Here is a 26,255-nt window from a genome sequence, read left to right as displayed (position 1 = left end):
CCGCTTCATTCGCATCACTACTAGCGAGTAAATAAACAATCGCTATTAGTCTTTAGCCGTAAATGCTGCGCACCGTGGTAATTAATTATATGCGCAAATTTCATGTTTCATACGTCTATTCACAGCTCATTTACATATCAATGCAGATCCAGTAACAAATATACGGCCAATACAGTCACTTTACAATAGACCAATAGAAAACAGTCTGTTTATGTGTGAGAGCTACAGCAGCTAATCGCTAACTAATCAGCTAGCTTCGAAGTCGACATATTATCAACACTCAGCGCTCACACAGGCTCCTCCTCACATCACAAGTCTGCACTAATAAAAGTCCTTTTAATCCAGACTCAAACGATTGTCCGTAAAAAGAATATAATCTCAGTGTTTGCGCGCATGGATCTATGTCTGCGGGTGTAAACAAACACACGTGACTCTGGGGGTGTGTTCAGGGACAGTATGGACACACACACTGACAAATGACTCCGCAGATAAATACTGACGCAGAGCCACATATCTGGACATTTATCTGTCTGTAAATTGGATTAAATGAACATAATGTAGAGAGTCTAAGATTTATAACGAGGTATAACATGCCCACGTGAAATATCAGCAAGCATATCGACCGATAATATCGGCCAGCCGATATATCGGTCGGGCTCTACTTAATGGTCTTGGGTCGTCTTATCTTTCAGAACTGCTTTTACCCTACGAGCCCTCGTGGAACCTGCACTCATCAGGTCATTCCCAAAGTCCTGGTCATTCCCAAAGTCATGACACACACTCACGGAGATACGTCTTTCCAGTACTACGGCCCTTGTCTATGAAATGGCCTTAGGCCTTAACCTCAGGGCCATAGAGAACGTGGCTCAAAACCCACCTTTTTAGCTTAGCTTTTGATTGAAATTTATACTTTTAAACTTTATTTTAGGCACTATTAGCTTTAACTCATATTCTCATGTTTCCTCTGGTCGAGCCCTCTGCACCAGGAGCGGTGGTCGGTCGGCTGCAGCTGCTGGGTCTGTCCCGTGGGCTCCTGGTGGAGGGTTAGTGTTTGGGCCTCATATCTCCCCTGGGCCCTGTGGTGGTTCCAGGTGGCGGTGGACGACTCTCTGCTCCTGGTGTAGACGGCTCCTCTGATGGTGTTTTCTCAACTGGTTCACCTGTATTCAGACTCACATTTTACTATGGGTAGTTTTTTGCATTTTAGCATGTTAGTGTGTGAGTGTGTGCGTGTGTGTGTCTGGGTTGTTTGGTTGTGTGAGGTCGGGTAGGTGTCGGCGCTGGGTTAGTGGGTGGAAGGAAATGAGGGATAGTTTTTTTTTATCACAGTAAAGCAATTTGTGTTACATTTTTGTATGAAAGGCACTTTATAAATAAAATCTAATTGATTGATTATTAGTCTGTCTACATCTCCCAAGCTCAAAATGCTCTGTTCCACCTTGTGATGATGAGTTTACCTTTAGTTTAGGCCAAGGGTCCGCAACCTTTTTCCTCTGGTGAGCTACCTTTATAAAACAAAAATGTCAAAGAGCTACTTATTTTAACAGTTGCAAGAAATGTAGTATATATAAGAGCCACACAGATTTAGATTGGGGACAGTTAGATGCCTATAAAATATAAACCACTATTCATTTATTAGTGCACAAAACTGGGTATTAAAATGGTAGATTTACAATGGTAATTAATCAAATTTTACTTATTCAGCCCAATACGTATAATTCTGAAATCCTTGGTGAGCTACTTGGAATGGAGTGGAGAGCTAAAGGTACTGGTGGACCCATGGCAATTTCAGGACTGAACTCACCCAAATGATTATAGTGAAGGTGGAGCACTTCCTGTATTACCACATGATATCACAAGGTGGAAAAGAAAGAAGAACTCAGTTGGAAGATGAAGGATTTCTGTGTTAAACATGTGTGAATGAAACAAAACACAGTTCTGAGTATCTTTTTGATGATGAAACATTATAACAGATCAGAAAATAGAGTACAATTCTTTAATTCTTCTTTGCCTGGGAACTTAAACTAAAAAGTAAAAAAAAAATTAAAGAAAGAACTGACTCAATGAACCAAATGTCAATTTATTTAATGTCAGCAAAAGGATAAAAACATTTGCACAATTCTGCTCCCTCAAAATAAATAATAAACTAACGGCTGCACATGTCGACATCCAATTTTAACAGAACGTCTGAAGCTGGAAAACCAAAAGTATCGTCACAATATGATTATCTTACAGAGAGTCCCTTACCACCAATAGACATACCATAACGTTAAGATCAATTCTGAAGGACACTATATTCTGCTCTGTGCCGACTACAGAAGCAAATGTCATTTACTTACAAACTGCCACTTCACCCAGTTAAGCACTGTCACTTCAGAAACAAATGATTATATTTTTCTACAGTCTATTTGCCATTAATCTGGCAATTGAGCTGTTCTGACCTTCAGCGAAGCATACCTCGACCCCGTCTGGTACAGAGAATTACAAGTGAGTCCTGACATTTCATAGCTCAGAAATCATACTTCTGACTTGGCGTTAGAGAGTAAAAAATAGACACACTTCACATTGAAATATAGGAAAAATGTTTTGTAAGGAAAGTAGAGATCCCTTTGTTTATGCAACTCATTATTGTCTCGTCACGTTGTCTTTAACGCGCTGACGGAGATTCAATGTTTAGTTGCGCTTTTCAAATGTAGTCCTTGAGTAACGAGGTCTGTGTTGAAATGTTTATGGCAAAAAAAAAAGCTGCTCTTCCCAAGCCTAGTCTCATCAAAGCAAAACGCTAAAGAAGAAATCATTAACATAGAAACCGTTGCCAGTACGAACAGTCAAGTGATTCGCCGCGGGAGACGCAGCACTTTATGACAAACTTGAGTTCTTTTTTTCTGAGCACAAAGATAGCAAAAGAACGCATCAAAAGCGAGATGCAAGGACAGGTACCTTCCCTCCCCCGTCCTCCCAGAAAACAGCTCTGACACAAATTCATTCAGCAGTCAATGGTTGGCCCGGAGCCCGATTCTGGAACCTTTAATGTCTTTCGCACACAAGGTTTCCTCCCCAGTCAAGCCACTTTTGAAGTCTGTGTCAAACTCGCCATGGTACGCTTTAGAAAAATCCATATGGGGCAGTAAACAAACCACAAGCTTTGAAGTCCGAGTCCTTCCCTTTCAGTATCTCTTGTGTTTGTCTTTGAATCTTCCCCTTCGATGCTCTAAGGCAGACAAATCATATTCCGACAATAAATTATTTTTTTTTCTTTTAGTTCGAGGAGTGTCGATATATAGAAAGCCACTAAAGGGCGCTATGAGAAAATACTCGCCCCATCGCTGTTGCCGTAAAGGTCAGCGAGCTTTTTGAAGCGAGGTCCCCAGTTGCTAAGATAATCATAGTTCTGATCCGAGTCCGTACTTAGTGACTCCAGAGAACTTAACGATTCCGCCACCGAACCACTACCTTCGAACGCGTACGTCTGCAAGGAGTCATACGGAGGGGCGGATGGGTCAACGTCGGCATCCTTAAGGCGGTCCCAGATGAACTCCCGGAAGACCACGTTGTCCGGGAGGGTTTTGTAGGAGGGGCGGGCGGCGGCGGGCTGGTAGTGGAAAAAGGTGGGCGTGTCCGGGGTGACGTCGCGGCGTACGCTGGGGTCCCTCATCACGTTGAGGTTGCGTAGGGTGACCATGTCGAAGGCCTCGGTGTCTTCCTCGCCGCCGCCCTCGTCGTCGTAGCGGACGATGTTCTCGCGGATGTCGCGCTCCTCGTCCAGGATCAGAGGCTCCTTCCGACGGCGACGCATCATCACGATCAGAAGAACCATCACTGGAGAGAAAAAAAGAGAGAGAAAGGGAGAGGATTAGGGAGGTTGGACAGAGGTGTACGGAGTGATGGAGAGGTATAAGGATCAATTTTTTTACTAAATCAACTTTAATAAGCTTTAATGGTGTTTCCTCATCACTGGCTTACACTAATCAGTACTTTGATTGATTCAGGCATGTTTGAGAAATTAAATTCATGTTTCCACCTACTCCCTACTCCTGCCCACTTTTCATAAATAAAATACATAAATTGTAGGGATGTAGTGATATCCAAATCTCTCGGTCATGATTTGCATCTCATCTCATCTACGATATTTATTGTGATATTTTGGAGAAGTTCATTTAATTGTAGACTGGACACTTTTTCCTTGACAAGAATTTGATGTGATTTAATTCCGTCATAATCCCAAGAAGTAAAAAACATATTTCTTCATGTTGTTTGGTGGGATATGTAGTTCCCTATAGTCATAAGCTGTTGTTACTATAAAACAATGCATTTAAGCAAAGGAACTTGTAATTCGATACATTGTGACAGCCCACGATATTATTGTGAGACTTTTGACGATACGATATCACGATATTTCAGTTATTGTTGCATCCCAAATAAATTGCAAAGCGTTGATTGCTGCACAAACATACCACTATGGAAATCGCTATTGGCAAGTCCTTCAACGGAAAAGTTTCACAGTGCACCTTTAGCTCACTTTTATCCTACTGCTTCATTGAGATTGGCTAATTGCAATGCTTTTCTCCATGAATGTTTTATATGCTAACTACTGGCCTTAAACTCACACGGTGCACTTTCCTCAGTACCATTTAGTTTGCAATTTGAAGTCGATTCATCCCTTGAATTTAAACTTGAATGTACAGCATGTCTATCCAATCAGCACGAGAAGCCGTTAAGTCTGCATCCATCTGTCCTGCGCCAAAGTAGAATCAACAGGCATTAGATTTCAGTAAGTATATGGAAGCTATACTAAGAACGACTGCCCGGGAAATATATGCATAGACATGTTCATAGTCTTACCACAATGCAGTGAAAAGAAAAGAAACAAAAATAGTGTCTGTTTTGTCTCAGAGCACGGAAATGCCACTTGTAATTAATTCTTTGTAGCACTGTTGTCCTTAGTTAATGAGTTAATCATCCAGTGACTTAAACAAACGTGGATTGTTTTCTTATTGTAATTAGCCCATTTTCTTATAAGCTCTTTACACAAGGCATGTTTTAGTAACTTTCCTGCCTATTGATCTCAACTTTAATTAGGGAATTGTTGTTTGGTCAGAGATGTGTAGAAATCTGATCTTATAATTCGGGATCATATTAGGAAAAAATATATTGCACAAAATTGCATTAAATCAGATTCATCGGTAGATTTTAATGGGACAATATGGTAGATTCAAAGGCGGTGTTTTCAAAATGCATTGATCTCTCATAAAAGATCAACCCTTAAAGGTGCAATTTGTTAGCCTGATTCATCAGCCTGTTTCCACGAAGTAAGTCACAGCATTAGGATTCGTTCACTCCACGGTAGGCAGGTACTTTTTTTAATTAACCAATCGTTGCTATTTGGTCGTGATGTATGTCATGTGCCAGAACGCTGTCCAAGTAATTGCTGGCACAACAGCAAACAAAGCAGAGTGTGAACACTTTTGTTAACCGTCATTATCATTTCAATGAGATGAACTTGTGCAGACATGTCAAACTCAGGCCCAGGGGCCAAATTTGGCCCGCGAGATCATATCAAATATGTATTAGAGCTGCCCGCCGGCTACAGGCTGTAGACACATAAGTTATTTTAAATGTTTTAGTTTTTTTTAAATATTATGCTTGTTCTGGATTCAATGTTTAAGCAAAACTATTATTAAACATTTATTTTAATAAGAAAAGGTTTAACATTACATATCTCGAAAGAAGAGAAAACATGCAGATGTTGTTGACATTTTTCAGTAAGTATCTAGTTTGGCCCATGACTTAGTCCCAGTTTTTAATTTTGGCCTCTGTGAATTTGAGTGTGACACCCCTGGTCTAGTGTATTCCGATTCTTGACCTAGTCGCTGGAGAGAAATGAAATTGAGCAGAGGCACTAGGTGGCGCCAGCCTGGGTAGCAATTTGTAACTTTTCTGGTGCTTTACTATTTGGCTGGAATGTTCCACAGTATGGCCTTAAATTATCTATCTCCATGGAGACAATTAGGTGACACCACCAGGTCATGTTATGGGTGAAGTCTATGGAGAATTTATCTTGCTAATGTTTTTCAAAGTATTTCTGCGCAATTAAAAAAAAAAAAGAAAATTAACGAATGTATGATAGATTAGCTTAATGCCATACTGTGGAACATTCTGGACAACGCAATAGAATCTCCATGGAGACAAGCAGATGGCAGACCCTCCACCAGAAAAATGACACAGTGCACCTTTTAACGGACTGTACAGAAGGAACTGTTGATATCTAATTCTAAGCCTGATTTATAAGTTACAACTCCGAAAACATTTCAATCAATTTTGAGTTGTAGTTTACTCAAGTACCAAACAAGATATCCAGATTTGTATCTAATATGTCAACAAAAGCCTGATTTACAGAATTACCTTCAAATTGATATATCTAAATGTTAGATGTTTTTTTCCCTTTTCACTTGCAAGGCCTCTCCTTTATTGCCACATTTAAGTATATTTATTACTGAGAACTAAAAACTCAATCAGTTAATGTCACCCTACAAGTCATTACTCCCACTATTTAAAGGTGCACATTTCTAGTGGATAGTCCGCCACCTGCTTGTATCCATAGGAAATGTCATTGCTTTCTCTAAAATGTTCCAGAGTATAGATTAAATCTATCTGTATGCAACGTTACAGTTCAGATCTGTGAAGAGTCGCCACAATTCACAGAAGGAATTGTTGTGTTTTGGAACAATATAAATGTTCGTAATGAGACCCTCCACCAGAAAAGTTACACAGTGCACCTTTGACAACATTTTGAAGGATTAAATTTGATTTGAAAATTTTTGTACCAATTTCCAACTATACTCAAATACCATTTTTGGACATTTTTACACACTAAATGCCTTCCTTATTTATCCCAAAAACGATAATGTGATGAAAAACTATTTTTTAATTAAACTTTTTTGTTTAAAAGAACCTTCAAACTGACATCTCTAATTCAAGATTTTTCCAATTCCCTTCAGGGTTCAGTATGTTTTAGCATTACTCGGTACTAAAAAATCACAAATCAGTCAACCTAAACCAACTACGTGAAGCATCAAGACTCTCAAAAACTTCCAACCAAACTTTTCCTCCTTTGAAATCTTTCTTAACCCCTGTCCAGCTCTCGTTCTCTCCCCCATACATTACATCTGAAAATAACTCCACGCCCAAGCAAACTGGCAAATGTCTAATGATCCTCTATCCATCAATGTCAGCCCTGTGCTGGTGAAATATCGCTCCGTGGACCCATATATTTCCTCCAGCTTTTGCGGCGTTCGGATGGGCTGCCGCGGAGAGTGGGACCAGGCACCCAACTCAAACACTGCGCGGCGTCTAATGAGAGAGCAAATGGTACAGAGGCAAGTGTCAGACGGAAAAGGTTGGTGGAGATGAATGGGGAGTCCTGTTTGCTAGTCCTCACAATAGCCGCTGTGGTATTGTGTCTTGTCAAACAAACCATAAAAAAGCTGGTTCAGAAAAAGTTCGGGTGATGTTTAAAAAGTGGAATGGTGTAAAGGAGAAAGGTGTGGTAGTGGTGCAGTTGGGTCAGTGTTTGGCTACTAACTGAAGGGCTGCTTGTTCAAATCTTGAGTTGTTGTGTTCATGAGCAAAACACATAACCCACATTGTAACACCGGCCTTACAATATGCAGATGGTTGTCATGGAAATTGCAGTTCTATTTACTTTTTTGTTGAGCCAAAAATCACAACAGCATAGGGTTTCACAAAGCTGTTGCTTCAACCAACAGGAAGTTAAACAATTAAATGATGAAACAGTTGGAACACTAATCATATTAAACGAGGCAACTCAGAAAGAATGGAAAAAGGAAGCAATTTAAACTTGCATATATGCTGGAGCTCTAACACTGAAGTGAACCAGTGAAACTAACCGTCTTTTAAATCCCTTCACTTTGTTACTCTAGGTTTGCACTCTTTACTCCAACTCTTTACTTCACTCTTGTAAGTTAGTTCAGTCGAACTGTGCCCAAGCACAAATAGCCCCAAAGCTGGGCCAAAGCACGGCATGGTTGCTCATGTACATGCACACGCACGATGAGCTCTGTCAGGTGCATAAATGTTACTCATAGGAGGAAAAACTCACGGCGAATCTGCACTTAAGAACTCATATCTTCCTCATTATTTAGTCAGAGGTAAATATTTAGTGAGATATTTTATGTCACTGGACTTTTTATTTTATTTTATTTTCTCCATTAAAGTAATAGCTTTACTGTGTGACATGTAAATAAATAGCGTGTGTGTGGACCATACAACTAAACGCAATAGGCTCTATTCATGCTTACGTCACAAACCAGGAAGACGTCTGGAAAGATGCGATTACAATTTCTGGTGTAATTATCAACACTGGGCACGCCTACCGACAACTTGCCAGGCTGGCGCCACCTAGTGCTCAATTTAATTTCTCTCGAGCGACTAGGTCAGGAATTGGAATACACTAAAAACACCATGCGAGTCCGGGCACCAGCCAATCAGCAAAGAGCCATACATTCTGTTTTGGCAACGATTCCTCAGATCGAGGATTTAAAGCCGGAACAAAGAGAATGTTTGGTGAATTTTATCATGGAGAAAGACGTTATTCCTACATTATTCCTTCCTACGGGATTTGGGAAAATCTTAATATACCAGTTAGCCCCGTTAGTGCATTACATACGTCACGACCAAATAGCAGTGAATGGTGAAATAAAAAAAAATTAAAAAAGTACCTGTCTGCAGTCGAGCAAATGAATTCTAATGCTGTGAGGTCAGACGGTTTCCACGAAGTGAAACCGACTGATGAATCAGGATAATCGACAACTGAGGTATCGTTGTAATAGTTGTTTAGCTGAACATACAGGAACACAACAATGGCATGGAGATGAAAAAAACTGGCCCATTTAAAAAATAAAAATAAAAAATTGGGCAAACAGCCCACTGAAAGTTGTAATCGCATCTTTCCAAACTACTTCTTGGTTTGTGACATAACGTGAATAAAGCCTGTCGTGCTTTAGGATGGTGTAGTATAAAATGCCTGATGTGAGTGCACCCTCAAAGGTTTTTACATTTTAAAAAAGTAATTTTAAACTGCAGTGTTCCAAACTTATTCCTCACTTTCTGGTTCGCAATTGACAAGCTTACAGTAAGATGCAAACAGCTCATAGAGGTCTCATTTTGACCCGATAGTTGCTTTTACAATATATCTGTACTGGGGTAAGACATATTTTACTTAAACCGAAAAATTAGGGAGTTGGAATGAATACAAAAATGTATGCAAGGAGAGAATGATGGCTTCTACTGTATATGCAAAAATGTCTATTGTCTTTTACTGGTTTAATGTATGCCTTAAGTTTAATATGATCAAGATGAGTGAACCCAAACAGGCTCCTATGACAAATTCTGCCCAGTCTTACATTACAGAAGTGACTCTACGCAGCATTTTTAGGCCGTACGTCTAAACTGGATAGGGTCCTTCAAGTTAACATGCCACTTCCAATCACTGTTGGGACTCAATTTGTGGTTGGAGACAGGATGCCAAACGTTTTATGCATAAGGATGTTGCCTCTGATTTTAAGAAGCCGGGTCATTTGAAATTCTATTCAACTCAATGGAACCAAAGTGAATTACAAAGTGGCACATGGAGATGGAATTTTCTCAGTGCTTTCCAGAAGACCTCTTTGGGGTTTAATGTCTCGAAAGCCTGCCACGGTGCGTCACTGCAGTGGAAACCCGCCAGCATCCGATAACATGGGATGAGCCAGGAATACCAATAGAATTTATTCTATTTAGCAAGCCATATTGGAAAAAAATAAGCAGTGGTGGAACATACCTAGGTAAAAGTAATAAAAATGTTAGTAACTTTTTACTTTTACTTAACTATGTCTGAGAGCAGGTATCTATACGTTCTACTCCACTACATTTTCTTCTGTTATTGCTTTGTCTGGAATGTTTCACTGTAAAGCCTTTCTATCTTCATGGAGACCAAACCAGACCAAGTTACAGGTCAGATCTGTGGAGAAGCAACCCTGTTCACAGTCAAAATGATGTATTTTTGTCCTATAAAACCACTTGTAATTGAATAAATAAATAAAGCTAGCAAGGTTTAAAGTCATATTGTGGAACATTCCAGACAGAGCAATGACATATCCATGGAAACAAGCAGGTGACAGACCCCAAACCAAAATGTTACATAGGTCACCTTTAAGTATAAATTTTAGGGATCTGCACTTTACTTACTACATTGGACTGGACAGGACTGAAAAGTAAAAGTATTTTTTATTTTTGTGTGAGACCTGCTGAAAAGGCTGACTTTTTTTTTTTTTTGGAGCAAACACAAATATACCAAAAAAAAAAATAAAAATCAGGTCAATTGTTTTTATTGAAAAAAATTCAGCTCAAAAATGTAACAAAATCACAACATCTGAAGCTTTAAAAGATCTCAAAATATGCATGAAATACTTTTACTTTTTACTCTTGAAGTACATATTTAAACTATAATACTAGACTTCAGAGGTGGGGACTTGCAAGTCGTGACTTGAACTTGAGTCAGGCTTGAGTCACTATTTTTAAGACTTGAGACTTGACTTGATAAAATGGACTAAGACTTGGGACTTGACTTGGACTTGAAAGTCAGTGACTTGGGACTTGACTCGGACTTGAGCCCTGTGACTTGAGAAGACTTGAGAAGCACTTTTAAATCTGAATTCTTTTTATTCTGACCATAATGATTCACACTAAGATCTTGTCAAGGCATTTAAAAAGGAAAAATTAACTATGATTGATTTGATATGATTTTCTGCATCTCTTATATACTCTATAAATACTCATATATACTGTAAATATATTATGACTTTTTATGTACAATTTATCTTAAAAGTCAAATAAATTGCAAAAATCTAAGCTGTATTTAGTACTTTGGTGTAATGACTTGACGCTCAAAGCAAACGACTTGGACTTGACTTGGACTTATGGGCCAGTGACTCGAGACTCGACTTGGACTTGACTGTCTTTGACTTAGGACTTGACTCGGACTTGAGATCAAAGACTTGAGACTTGCAAAACAACGACTTAGTTCCACCTCCACTAGATTTTTAAAATTTTACTTGAGTATTTCTTTCCTCTGGTATCAGTACTTTTACTTAAGTAAGAAAATTGAGTACTTCACCCGCCAGTGAAAATAAGTAAATCCAAATAGCCAACCCTCACTTCATAACACAATTACAGATCTTGTCGACTAAATGGAAAACAGCAATCAATGTAGCGTAGTGGATGGTGCCGTAATTGAATTGTTTAAAGAATCTGTCATGTAAAATCAATAGGGAACAAGGTGAGCAGTTTCGGCTGGCCCTGTTCTGCCATTATAATTTCTCATAACAGTTTTTGAAATTAGTGTTATTATTCACGGGCTGAGTGAGTGCGGAGAATTCCAAGCAGATTATTTGGTAGTTTGTTTGTTTATTTATTTTTTTCGCCCACTTGTCTTGCTTTTGCTCGTGATAAAAATGATAAAAATGTAAAACTGAAAATTATTATTGGTTCGAAACTTCAAACTGAAAGGGGGATTGTTGAGTGTGTCGCCTGAAAAGAACGTAAAAGGTTGTGGTAGGTTGCTGTTTGCGATGGTGTTGAAAACCATTTTTAATTAAGAATTTCACATTTGAGAATGAAAGAAAAGTTTACTTCGAACTTAATTAAAAATATTTTGGTACTTGGGTAAAAATTAATTAACCCTTTTGAGGAAGATCATATGAACTTTACACCAGTAGAAAGAAATTTTGATGTCTTGGAAACTTTTAAAAACATAAATAAGAACATAAGTTTCAGAAAGCATTTTTATTTCTCTTACTATCTAGTTTTAGAATTGTTGATATTTTGCTCATTGTTGTTACAGATGCATATGCTCACTGCAAGCTAAAAGGTTCAAATTTTGGACCATACATTCAATTTCTACATTCTTCTGATCTTCTCCAGCCCACACATGTTTATCCCTTTACCATCCAAGCTACTCCACCAGCTAGGTACTCTTGAACAAAATACCACCACATCGCCTGGAGAAGGGTCCCTAGGTGCTTAAACAACTACTTTTCCAGAATTCAAAAAGAAAAGAGTTCAAAGTTGTAATACCATAAAATACCAAATAATAGCCAGGATGTTTATTTGTTTCAGTTACTTAACAGACCAGGCATTTATTTGAGACCAGGTGGCAATTTGGGGCAGGTGATTAATCTTGCTTAGCAAAACTGGGAAAATATGGTACTCAAATTCTCTTTTAACCAGTATGACTATAATTTGCAGGTTTTCGACACGCTTCGGAGGAGGTGTCCCCATTATAAGATTGTCTGGCGACTACTTTGCCTACCCTGTCAGCATGATTCCTGCCGCCTCGTCCCTTGCCTTTCCTCGCCCCTTTGCCACAACTTTCCTCTTACGCCACAGCGGCTACAATGACTTTGCTGGCTTCCTCCGAATTGCCAAACTGAAGTAATATTTCCAAAACTCCTAAAAACTGCTTCCATTTCCTGCCTGCTATGTTGTGCCATCTTTCTTTTTTACGTCATTTCGAAAATAGGGATTTCACAGGAACATCATCTGTTCCGCCACTTTTTCAGTGAAGGTGAGGATGATCGGATGCAGCGCAGAGAATATAGCCTATAGCCTATCCATTCAGTTAATTGAAACGCAGCTATTATTTGGTATTTTGCGGTACATCTTTCACACTGCAAATTTTCTTTCATCCAGTCATGGGGTTCAAAGCGATGAAACATTTGGAGTGTTGCCATAGCAGTTGATGATAGAAAACTTCATCTTCAAACTTCAAAACTTCATGCATGGGGTTCATGGGATTCAGAGTGATAAAAAATGTGCACTGTCACCATAGAAATTACTAACAACAATTTAACTTTTGGTTCGAAGCCCTCAAAATGGCATCTTATATTCATGCTTATTCAGTCATTCAGAATAATGAATTGATTTTTTTGTTTTTAAAAAGATCTTTATTGCCAAAAGTGCATTGTAACAAACAATAACAAGTGTTGGGATTGGACTCTAAACCCCAGTTATATGTAAATAAATACAGGTGAGGCATACAAAAAAAACCCCAAAAAACTCAAATGTCAAATAGACATGGCACGCGTGACCATTGCTCAAAAAAAAAAATCAATTTTAAGTTGAAGTTGGGCACTCAGACACTCCAACTGATAGACAATTTTTCCATCTACCATTGAACAAGAGTAGGTGGAACTGTCTTAAGCCAATTCAGGGTCACTGTTTTCCTTGCCAGTAATAGAAGTACATGTAATATGTACTGCTGGTCCTAAGTGAGTGAGTTTCTAAGATATAAGTCAAGCAAAACTAAAAGAGGGTCCATTGGGATATCTGCTCTAATAGTGTCTTCGATTTTCTCCTTGATACTTTCCCAGACTGTTTTTATTTTCAGGCAGTCCCAAAAAATACAGGTGTGATCTCCAACCATACCACATTCTCTCCAGCACTTGCCGGTGGTGGTAGTTGTAATCATAAATGTCTTTAATGGGCTTCTGAAAAATCCAATTTTTGTTTTCCAGTCAAACTCTCTCCAGTTTTGGCTTCCAGTCACTTTGACAATATAATCACATACCGTAATTTCCGGACTGTTGAGTGCACCTAAACATAAGCTGGATCAACTCAATTTTAACAAAAATTTTAAATTATACACTGCACCTGAATATAAGCCGCAGGTGTCCACGTCTTCAAGAATGTTATCAAGTTCGGGCCATCTGCTTTTATCACCTCTGAAAGCTGTTGCCGTCTTTTTGCATGAAGTCAGTAGCTCTGTTTCCTTTTCGACAGCCAGATCAATCGCCTTTAAAAGCTGCTTCATCTGCATTTCTTTGTGTGTTTTGTGTTTCTTCGTATGAGGGTATGTGCATGAAGAGCAAAATAACTGTTGAAAACACAAACGGCATCTTTCTCAGCGCATCACCCCCGTCTCTCCCCGCACATGTCTCCTGCAGAAAGAGCTTCTGTCCCATCTGTATCATGTCAGTGTCTTGGAGGATTTCAGCAGATTTCAGACTCTCTCGGGGGCGGGGTTAGTTCTATCAATCAGGTATGAGTGGATGTCCGTCTACTGAAGTTTGAGACATTTCTTCTCGTCATTTACACATACGGGTAAGACGTATCCCCTTCACTAATGTTAATTTAGCATCATAACTTATTTTATCACATGGCGAAAACTATTTGAGTGCGCTGACAATATCGCTAGCTCGTGTAGCAACTTCATGTGAAGCCTAGATTCATGTGTAAAAGCACAGACAGCGGCGTTTTCTGCACTAGGGCTGCACGTATCCACTGTGTTGCCAAACCATAGACTGTATATATGAATGGACAATGCGCTAAACAAAGAATCCATCCACATATTTGCCGCATCGTTTTATCAGCCACAGGGTTCAAAGTGTGAGAAAAAAAGTTGCCACTTATATTCCAGAATTTATGGTATCTTCCCAGTGCTCATCCGTTATAATCACATTCAAGTTCCCATTGAGTGCGTATACATGCACTTCAGTATCCTGGTTATGATCGAGTTTTTTGAGTATCCCGGTTTCTTCATGATCATTAGAAACCGGGATACTGTAGCTGGTATATTCCAATAGTAACTGGGATACTGTGGCATGTATACGCAGTATCCCGGTTAAATTAATTTAATTTTTGCGCTTCCGCATTTGTAAGATTATGTCAAGAAACAGGGATACTACATTTGATCATGTATACAGGGATATGAGTGTACCGGTTTCTCAGTGCGCATGTAAACGCAGTATCCCAAATACTGACATAACCGGGATACTGATGTGCATGTATACGCACTCAATGATGTTTAATATGAAGTGTATTATCTGATATGTGTTCAGATAGGTTTCTAATTAAAGATATAATTTTTTAATTTTTTTTTCATTCTGGTATCTTTTTCATGAACTGACATTCTGATTTGGTTATGTGCCGTTACCTATGGGCAATCACATATGCCACGAGACAGATTTGAACCACCAACTTCGCCTTAATTGGTCAAACCTACAGCGAACAGAAACCACACTGTCCTTATTGAATAACTGACTGTACAATCTGAAATGAACTCTCCCCCATTTCCTTAACAGTCTCGTACATTAGCCATTAGCTTTGTGCATTTCACCTGACCTGCTCTCACTGCGCTATTAGCATTTAGCATCTCACCCCCTGCCTCCATAGCCACCATCGCGATCGACTCATTATGTAAAACAAATGTGCGCTTAATTGACTCCCTCGGCCTCTCCTTCCCATCTCCTTTTGTTCCTTATTTTTAGCTGCGTCTGGCTAACCACGCTGAATAATTACACAGTTAAATGGACAAATACATTAGCGCCTTTCCGATGCAGCGGGGCCTAAAGATCGAAATATACCCCAACGCACCAACGGAAGAGATAGAAGAACGGACAGTAAAAATTAGCATTGCGTGGCTACAGAAGATGATTTATAGAACTCTTCGGATAAGCAAGACAAAAAGACGCTAGAACGGTCGTCTGGAGAGTAAGTGTAATGTTCTAATTGGGCCTCCGGAGAACTGCGCAGAATACGGCGGTAAAGATTGTCAGCGGACAGGGAGTTTTCAGCTCCAGACAAAGGTGACTATATCAATAAAATGTGTTTTAATACAATATCGACGCGGCCGTTTCGGAGCATTTGTTCAGAAGGATGGGGGCAGTAATTAAATCTAAAAATATCAACTGGATGATTAATGGCCACTTACATGATGAGTGAGTGCGGCTCAGCCAACGTGGACCAAAGAGTATAAAGAACAAAAGATGGAGAAAGAGGTAACAGGCTGTATGAGATTCAGGCAACTGTGGACTACATCTGTGCTATACTGAATGTTTCAAAATCACTATTAGGGTTGTCAAAAGTATTGGAAATTAGATCCTAATCAGTACTAAAACAAGTTTCAAAACTGGATACTTGTTTGACTTTTTTAGTATCAATACCTGCTCACATTCACAACATAGAACTATGATTTAATGTCACTTTCTATTGTCTAAAGAAAGAGTGTGGTATTGGAATGTGTATTGAGTATCAAGTGTATTCCTTACGATCAAAATCAAGTTTGAATCGAGTTTTTTAGTATTGTGACAACACTAATACCCATAGTAAATGACGTGAATTCAAAATACTGATATTTATATATAGCTGTAAGTTGATTCCTGCAGTGTAGGAAAGAATACTTTGAACATATCTGCATTAAAATGTATTTTGTAACGTATTCCATTACAATTCCCAATCAGAGTACTGTCTTCTGATTATTTAGAAAACTTTCACATTGAGTAGTATTATTATAGTGTTAAAAGATGACATAGTGAATGATTAAACCATCTTTATTTATGTTGTTATGTATTTGTACCGGCTGATTCATCAGCTGGTTTCACTTCGTGGAAACCGTCTGACCTCGCAGTATTAGAATTCGTTTGCTCGACAGTAGGCGGGAACTTTTTTTTTAACCAATCGCTGCTATTTGGTCGTGACGTATGTAATGCGCCGCTAACGGGGCTTGACTGGTATATTAAGCTTTTCCCAAATCCCGTAGGAAGAAGGGCAATAACGTCTTTCCCCTTGATAAAATTCATCAAACATTCTCTTTGTTCCTGCTTTAAATCCTCGATTTAGGGAATCATTGCCAACACAGAATTCTCTTCGATGATTGGCTGGTGCTTAAACTTGCACTTGCGGGGTTCTTGCAAACCGTCTAGTGTATTCTGATTCCTGACCTAGTCGCTGGAGAGAAACAAAATTGAGCTGAGGCACTAGGTGGCACCAGCCTGGCTAGATGACAATGCCGTTTCAAGCTTGTCTGTTCAAATACAGAAATGTATTACATTGGTTTTAGGACAGTAACTGTATTCTGAACACCACCAAATGAAAGTGTAACTGTACTGGAATACCCAAAATGCATAATGTGAATACGTATGTTCGATGTATTTAGTTACATTCCAACACTGGCTCCCATGAAATTGATATGTACACGTCAGGTTGGATGACCTCCAGGTACCTAATTGCAGTCCCCCCCACTGGTCAGGTTCATCCAGTGAAGGGCACAGCAGCTGGTGGTTCAATACATGAGAAAGATTCTTCATACAAGTTGCCTCTCCATACACTGGGGCTTGAATGAATGAAGGAATGATGGCAAAGTTAAAGTTAAAATGTGTTAAAGAGGCCTGACAGAATTTAATTTCTCCTTTCCCATGGCCTAGTTAAAGGTTGAAAAGTGCAATATATTAACTTTTTGCTTATGTGAAATCAGGCTATTTCTAGAATTCTGTTGAAAACAAGTTCTTACAGGTGTCTTGCTAAAAGACACAGCGGCAGAAAACATTGACAAATGGTGCTATGGACGCAGTTTCCCACAGATTAGTGAGCAACCCATTGAAACTTCTGCATGAGGAAACTCAATTCACACTGTAGACTTTGACTTAAAGAAATTACTCAAACAATATATCTGCCTTGGAGCTGGTAATCATTTCAAAATAAAACTACATTGCAATTATTTTACATCAGATGCCCTTCCTGGTAACACATTCTCTTTTGCAAGTGTAGCAATGAATAGTACAGGGATAAACTGTATGTATAGTACTGTTCAACCTTCAAGACACTCAGCGCTTTTCATCAAGTACTCACTCACCCATGCACACAGTGGCAAAGTTGGTTAAGTCCCTTGCCCAAGGACACAATGGCAGCATTCAACAGAGAGACCTGAAATCGAGGCGTCTACCTGTGTATAATTCGATCTGGCCACTTTACCGTCTGCATTCCAGTTATTAGACCCTGTCCTCGCCTGAAATCCGACCGCTCTAACAACAACGTTTACGTCGAGAACGTGATTCGAACCGGTGACCTTCGGATCACGAACTCACTCACCGCACTCGCAGCCTTCATGTTTCCTATCACTTCAAACTTGAGTGAACTTACAACCAGTTTTTACATCTTTCCACATTTTTTTTTCTACCTCGGTCTGTATGATTACTATGATCGCCAATGAAGGACACTCCGCCGCTGCAGCCTGCATTCCAGTTATTAGACCCTGTCCTCGCCTGAAATCGCCCGCCCGGATTGATGGATGCTCGGACAGACAAAGAGAAGTTTCAATGCGTCTGACAGGCCCGCGGAACCGACTGACACAAATGGCGGGGTCTCTCTTCGTCATCCAAAACAATGCAATCACGCGCAATCACGGAGACGGAATTGCTACCTACAGATTGAAAAAGGCCTTGATGACGCGCCATTGAGGAGGCTAGGGAATAAAGGACGGGGCTTTTAATACCGGCGAAGATGGACAGGCTGAATATGCAGAGACGCTACGAATAGAGGGAATGATCCAATCGGAAGGGGAAAAAAGACAAGTCGATATACGGAGGACATTTGAGGACGCACGCAAACAAAAGAGATGAGGGTGTGAAGAAACTACTCGCTTATTCCTAAGTTTTTTAAGGTGTTTTGTAAACTTTTCCCTTTGAAAGTTTCTAGCTTTGTACCTACAAAAATATCTTAGAATATACTGTGATGTGTACCCTTCTGTGCTCATGTAATTTCCTTTTTGGATCAATAAAGTTTGTCTAAATCTAAGTCTGTCAATATGCATTTTATACTCAACACAGACTCTGAACAAACTAGGTCAGTGAAGGTGCGCAGAGTAACTTTACTGGCAGGGAGTCCGTCACCTGCTTGTTTCCATGGAGATGTAATTGATTTTTCCTTGAACATTCAACAGTGTGGCTTTAAACTTTGACTAGAAGACAAGCAGTTTGGGCAAGTTACAAGTGAGATCCTCAGAAAGGCGAACCCCACCCACAGGAACAAGGGATGTTTTCAAGATATTTTAGCAGAGGTAGTCAAAAATTTTACTCAAGGAAGAGCAATATTATTTCAAAATAATATTACTTAAATGTGCATTGTGCAACTTCTCTGGAGGAGGGTCCGTCACATGCATCGTTTCACAGTACAATATTAAAACTTTCTATCTTCTTACATTAAAAAAAAAAGTAAGGTAGTGATGATACTTTCTACTTGTGATACTGTTACCTTTAAAAAAAAAAAGGATGAAGTGTGCTGTGTAACCTAAGGGAGATATATATTGTTGACTAGACGCCAACCTACACAGAACAGTGATTCTTATCTGTTGTGTTGGAGTGGCATGTTGTCAATATACTTGGATTCAACATGTATTTTTTGGGCCGCCTTGCCACGATCTGCGTGGTGGTCTGCAATGCACATATACTCACTTCTTCTCCGTGCACAGAATCTTCTCGCTCTTCACTTTTTTTTACTTTTTTTGCCGGCACCGCCTTGCCGAACCAATTTTCAGTGGAAACACTCATTACTGTTTTTCATTGTTTCAAACTTGAGTCATACTAATTGTTCAGAGAGACACGATCACTCAGTCAACAATAAAATACCCATATTACTGTTCAATAATGGTCACGACTTTTTTTTTGAGATTTATGAATAATGTCTGTTGACTTGGGTCGTGAAGATTTGTGACTTTTAAAATATGGGTCCCCAGAAACAAAGTTTGGGAAACACTGATGTATATGGATATTTGTTTTGAATAATCACATGTCTGATAATTGATCACATGACCGCTATAAATAGGGTCACACCTGCTCCTCACTCTATCAGCCTTGGTGAAGACTCATGAGTAGTCGAAACGCGTTGGTGTGACCACAGATAAACACACTGCACAGAGCCTCTGCCGTCCTCTTCTATCTCTACGAGAATTCAAGCCTCCTGGTCTGATGAGCACCTGCGTTTGTAAGTTTTGATGCAGTGCAGCACTCCAATATCGCTGTTTTTTTTGTAAGGTAGAGATGTTTAATGTCATACTGTGGAACTTTCCAGGCAGAGCAATGACACATTCATAGAAACAAGCAGGTGATGGATCCCTAACCAAAAATGTACATAGTGCACCTTAATGTAGAAGTACAAAGTAGTAATTAAGACTACATTCAGACTGCAGCCTGAAGTGACCCAAATCTGATTTTTTGGCCCCTATGTGACCTGTATCTGATCATTTAATGACAGTCTGAACGACACAGATCTGATTTTTTCAAATGTGACCCAGGCCACTTTGATATGTGCTCCTAAAACCGATACATATCTGATCCTTTGACGTGCGACTTCAGTCTGAACGGCCAAAGTGCATTCATCCACCTACACGTTATCAACAAGCCACAAATGTAACTATTCTGCGCCGAAGTAGGCGAAAATTGTTAATGAACTCCGTGTCACTGAAGTGAAGCACATCACCACTCACCACTCTTGGCTACGTCTCCGCATCCACACGTTCCTTTCAACGGACTTTGCTGCCACTGCCCCACAAAACACCACGGCCAAAAAACCTCGTCCTTCTCAATCTCCTCCTTAAAACAAGTAAGCCAGGTGCTCAATGCTCGCGTCCATGTTTGGACAACTTCCATAAACACAGAGCACGCTCACTGCGATTGACGTCATTGTGTCGTCCAGTGCACATGCGGGACACTTTTGGACCATTTAATGTTCACACTGGAGATCACATACAAGCCACATTTTAATTGGAAATGTGAACGACCTCGCAAAAACATCGGATTTCACAAAAAAATCCTAAGTGAGCATTAAGCCCTGCAGTCTGAACGTAGCCTATGTGGGAGAACAACCACTCAAGTAAGAGTGACAAGCAAGAGCATGTATATTTTGAAGTAGATTTAATTTGAAGGACAAAACACAAGGACAGACACAAAAATGCGACAAACTAAACCGTAGGAGCAGAGTAAGAAAAACAAATGTTCAAATCATTTTATCAAAATAGAGCTTTTTTCACTTGTACACTTACTGTTATTTCGATAAATAAAAATTACTCAAGTAAGCAGAAAAGGTATGTTGTTAGAAAAGTAATCAGTTTCAGGATTCAGTTTTGGAACCTCGACCAAGATACAGTATTACAGACACATTACAGACACATTTCAACTCAGTTCTGACAGAGATCTTCACTTTTGTCAATATCACCCATCTCTTTATTATGGTGAATATATTCGGCCGCACTGTTTAGAGTACAGTCATCGGCCTTATTATAAAGCACTTATAATGTCTAAGATGTGCTTTGGTACACAGCCTCGATGATAAAAACCTCCTTTCGCTCCAGCTACAGTTTGTGTGGTCTATCAGAAATCCATTAGCCCGGCCAGCTTCAGGGCTTTGCAATACTACTGAAAAGATACCTCTCTCCTTGTAGCTCTTTTGAAGTTTTCCGAAGCACTCGCAGCAGTTTCAAGTACATTGTAAAGGGGACGAGCAAACACAGCTATATTCTTTCATTCTTCTATATGCAGCCACGATCTCGTAAAACTCATTGAAACTCAGAGTTGCACTGTGTAACTTTTCTGGTAGGGGGTCCGCCACCAGCTTAACTCCGTGTTGCTTTTTCCTGAAATGTTCTACAGTATGTTTAGTTTCCATGGAGACAAGCAGGGCACATCACCAGGACAAGTTCCAGGTTTATGGAGAAGTGGGTCCGCTCACAGAAATGCATGTTTTGCGGCAGTTGTGGGAAATAAAAACTCCTTTAATTGAATAAATGTAAGATATGCTTGTTTAATGCGATACTGTGGAACATCTCAGGCGAGGCAACAACATCACCATGGAAACAAGCAGATGATGGACCCTCCCTTAAGTTACACAATGCACCTTTAACATGGAATATTAGTTATTTATCTATATATATCTCTATATCTGTATCTATCTATCTTTCTCTCTCTCTCTCATATATATATATGTTCATTTTCCTTAAATGAAGTAATGAAGAATTAAAAGTATTTCTACAAAAAAAGGTTTATGCATTATCTACAACTGCATTCAAAATTAAACTTAAAAGTTCTATATTATGCAAGACTGACTCCTGTGAGCTTGTTACCTCGTCAAAAACAAACCTGGAGTCTCTGTTCCCCCTTGTGATGTCATGAAGTGATAGTTTTCAAGTTGACAGCAGCGTTTTAGCTTTTGTTCAGTAGAGATCGGCAATTCCAGGACTAAAGTTATCCAAATGATTCTAGTGAAGGTGTATGGAGTTTAAAAACACAGAGGAGAACTTCCTGTATGACACCACACGGTTCAGAGTGGAGTGTTTTCTGTTTGAGAGAAGAAATCGGCCTAAATATGCAGAGTTTGTGTAACTGAAACAAAACACAACTCCAGGTCTGTTTTGATGAGAAAACAACATTATGACATAGATCTGAAAATAGCATAATATGGACCCTTTGGAGTATCTTTATGCAACATTTCTTAAACTTGACCTATCTGTGCCCCAGAGATAACGTAAACGTGTTCAAATGAAATATAGCTTTTACTGATAACCAGTGCTGGGAGTAACATGTCATAAAAGTAATAAATTACTGTAATGCGTTGCTTTTTGTTGTAACGCAGTAATGTAAGGGAAAAAATGGTAATATTTTACTCTGTACAAAAGTCAGTAATGCGTGTTAGAATACATTTTTAACCTGGATTGAAGTGGCGTTTTTTTTTGGGTTTTTTTCGTACAAATACTCTAAAATCACCACGATATCAGCAGAAGTGAAATGCCGACGTTATGGTTCCGAATGTCAGGACAGACTTGGTTTAGACCTGGTTTAGTTCTGGTTCAGTTCTGGTTTAGACTTGTTTAAGACCTGATTTTGTCCTGGTTTCTTGCTCTATTCAGTCCTGGTTTAGAACTGGTTCAGCTCTGGTTCAATTCTGGTTTAGTCCTGGTTTAGACCTGGTTTAGACCTGGTTTAGACCTGGTTTAGTCCTGATTTAATCCTGGTTCAGTCCATTTATGGCGCAAAAGTTCGACATCTTCACTCAATTATTATTTGAAAATCAGTGACAGTTATTTTGGTGAGAGTAACTTAAAAATAATGTAATACTCGTGTAATGTTTTACATTTTAAATGCAGTAATATTGTAATGTAACAAACTACTTTGAAATGACAGTAACAAGTAATAATAATAAATAACACATTACAGTTCTGAAGTAACTTGACCAACAGTGCTGATAACTGTTAGAACTAGACTAACTAGACTGAGACCAGAGTGTGACTAAACTGAACTGAACTGGACTACCTTGGGCTTTCACATGAGGAATGGCCATATACTGAGAATGAGACAATCTTGTATGTGTCCTCTGTCTGCAGGTTAAGACACCGGCACTTCAGGTTCAGTTGTGATTGATGTCTTGTCTGAACAGAAAGAGATCGGGGTACATCGAGTTCCTTTAAACATGCACAACAGCCTAACCTTCAGCTCGGCTCCAATGACCAAGATCTTATCACAAACAGACCTGGAGTTGTGTTTTGTTTCATTCACACATGTTTAACACGCAAACCCTGCATATTTAGAATTAGCGTTCTTCTCTCAAACATAAAATACTCTTTGATCTCATTCATCCAATCGCATACTGTTGTTGTTCCTTGACCAGGACACTTCACCCCTCCATGTTCACCAGCTTGTAAATACACATGCGTAAGTGATTGGTAGTGGTTGGAAAGGCCGACAGCAGATTGGTAGTCTTGTTTCCATAAGGCTTGCCCAGAGCAGCTGTCATTACAAAAGAAGTGTACAACCAGCAGGTGCAGAATGAATGAAAGTGACTAGAGTGAAGCGCTTTGAGGAGGCTGACGAGCTTGTGAAACACAATACAGGTACACAGCATTGTTCTCTTTATTATCACTATCAACAAACTTTATTACAAGAAAACTGGTCATTGGTGAAAGAAATTCCTCTATTTGATTACAAAAGCTTCACTTTTTAAATTTCAGTGGTTTATCATTTTACTTCCTGGTTGGACATAGGCAGCAGATGTGACATACATAGAGGTAATACCATAACTGTTACCTAGCAACCATTATGTTAACAAGGGCCAAACCTTATCTAAATTGCACAATAGTTATGATCAGACTAATAAAAATTAATTACAACATTTTCCAGCCATTCATCCATCCATTTTCTTCCGCTTATCCAGGGCCGGGTCATGGTATATTTAGAGTATTTATGTAAAAGTTGTAGAAATGCACATTTTTCCTTTTTAAATGTTTTGACAAGATCTAAGTGTGAATCATTAAATAGAATATAGTCTGCACTGAAGGGCTGGAGGGCTCACGATCTCTGTAGTTCCCTCTATTTAACTGCACTGTACTGTATTGTACTGTGTTGTACTATATATTACTGTAGTACATTTGAGGATACAGTATCACATTTGAGGATACGGGGGGGTATCAACTGTAAAGAGAAAAATATTTTTTAGGAAAAGCATCAAGTCTTCTCAAGTCACAAGGCTCAAGTCTGAGTCAAGTCCCAAGTCATTGACCTTCAAGTCCAAGTCGATTCCCAAGTCTTAGTCCATTTGATCAAGTCCAGTCTCTAGTCCTAAAGATAATGAAAATCTTCTTTTTAAAAAGTCCAAGTTGCGACTTGCGGGTCCCCACCTTTGATTTCCCGTGTTTCTTTTTTACACAAAGTACTCAATATTGTTACTTAAATAAAAGAACAGATACCAGAGCAAAAAAATAAATAAAATCTCTTAAAAGTCTTAAATCTTTAAAAATGCAAAAAGTATTTTAGACAGATTTTGAGGTCTTATGAGACATCACATGTACTGATTATATTTGTGATCAAATATTTGTGTTCAATCAATGTTTTTCTTACCTGTTTTTCTCTGTATATTTGAATTTGCTCAAAACACGTTAAACATAAACCACTCAGGCTTTTCAGCAGATCTGAAAAAGTACTTACATTACCAAAGAAACAAGAAAATGAAATTTTAGGTATCTGTACTTTTCTTAATTAGACTGAAAAGTAAGATATTAAACAGATCTACTTTATATTTATTCAATTGCAAGTGGTTTTATAGCTCAAAAATGCCTAGAAATAAAGGCATTCTGACTGTGAGTGGGGTCGCCTCTCCACAGATTTGACCTGTAACTTGACCTGGTTTGGTCTCCATGAAGATACAAAGGTTTAATACCATATTGTTAAATATTTCTGACGAAGTAATAGCATCTCCATGGAGAAAAGCATTTGACGGATCCTCCACCAGAAAAGTTACACAATGCACCCTTAAGTACAGCACTTCATCCAAACAAACCAAGTTAAAATTAGAAAAAAACAACATGAAAACCTGACATACGCCCTTCAAGTTCTATTCCCAAGTTTTCTAATGCACTCAAGTCTCTAGTACATTATAAAAACTTCAAGGGGACCTGCGTATACAGCGGAATATGACCCCATCACCGCACTTCTTCAATGTGCTGTTTAGACTGAGCTCAATGAAGACCACTTGTGCGTTAAACTACAGTGCACGGCCTGATGGGAGAGCTGTTTTATGGCAGTTTATGCAGCCTCCAAGTGACTGCCTTAGCCTTAAAAGAATGTTAATGAGGGCGCATTCAAGTGTCTGCTAACATCTTAACATATGGTACGACAAGAGCGGTGGCGTCGTCCTTGGTTTTACAGAATTTTGTACATTTACTCGCGATGACCTTAGCGGGAGATGAGGATGGCAGGTGTTAGAATGGCCTTAAGAGTTGCCATTGTTATAACGGAAATGTACGGGCCCACTTCAACCTAAAACATGCACAGTAGTTGGTTAATCCTCCAGCTACATACTCCTATTTAAGACACATAGTTAAGGAGTAGTCAGATAAACTTTGTAAGAGTTTGCAGTGGTCCAAATTAATCCTCACTTATCACGGAATCTCAGGATGCTTACGGTGAGTTTATAAGCTCTTTTCACCACTCTCAGGGCCTGTTTACACGAGAACGCTTGCGGGTAAAAACGACTAAATATTTTATCGGAAGTGCCTTTTGTTTAGATGGTGACGGCATTTTTGGGGCTTAAAAACGCAACAATCTGAAACCTCCCTCCAGAGTGGAAAAGTTTGAATATGCTCCGCCATAGTGTTTCTGTTTGCACTGCCCAAGACGCAAAACTCTGGTCAGATCTGCTCACGTCGCGTACGCGTTTACGTCAACTACATCACCACCTAGTGTCACCACCTAGTTGTCTGGCGTGCATATTTAGTCAAATTCCACACACTTTTCTGTCACTGTATGCACACAGATTTCCTTCCAAAAACACTGGTCTAAACGCGGAATAAAAAGTGAAGACGCGACGCCACTTTTGCGCCTTGTGTTCAGACCGTTATTATATAAACGTAGCCTCAGACACCAGATTTTTTTTTTTTTTGC

General features: G+C 39.3%; 1 protein-coding gene across 2 annotated transcripts in view; it reads right to left on the bottom strand.

Annotated features, from left to right (window-relative positions):
* Window positions 1-3,301: 3,301 nt before the first annotated feature.
* Window positions 3,302-26,255, bottom strand: part of cdh7a (cadherin 7a) — a 406,174-nt gene continuing 383,220 nt past the window's right edge. For both annotated transcript variants that reach the window (XM_020930759.2, XM_055150893.1), the window contains one exon: window positions 3,302-3,819. In XM_020930759.2, the coding sequence (XP_020786418.2) occupies window positions 3,302-3,819 (518 nt within the window). The remainder of the gene's footprint in view (window positions 3,820-26,255) is intronic.

The sequence above is a fragment of the Boleophthalmus pectinirostris genome, unplaced genomic scaffold (genome assembly GCF_026225935.1).
Source record: "Boleophthalmus pectinirostris isolate CB_2022bp ecotype Guang Dong unplaced genomic scaffold, ASM2622593v1 HiC_scaffold_15, whole genome shotgun sequence".
NCBI classification, from domain to species: domain Eukaryota; kingdom Metazoa; phylum Chordata; class Actinopteri; order Gobiiformes; family Gobiidae; genus Boleophthalmus; species Boleophthalmus pectinirostris.
Note: the sequence above shows the minus strand (reverse complement) of the source record. Positions and strands in the feature narration are given on the sequence as shown.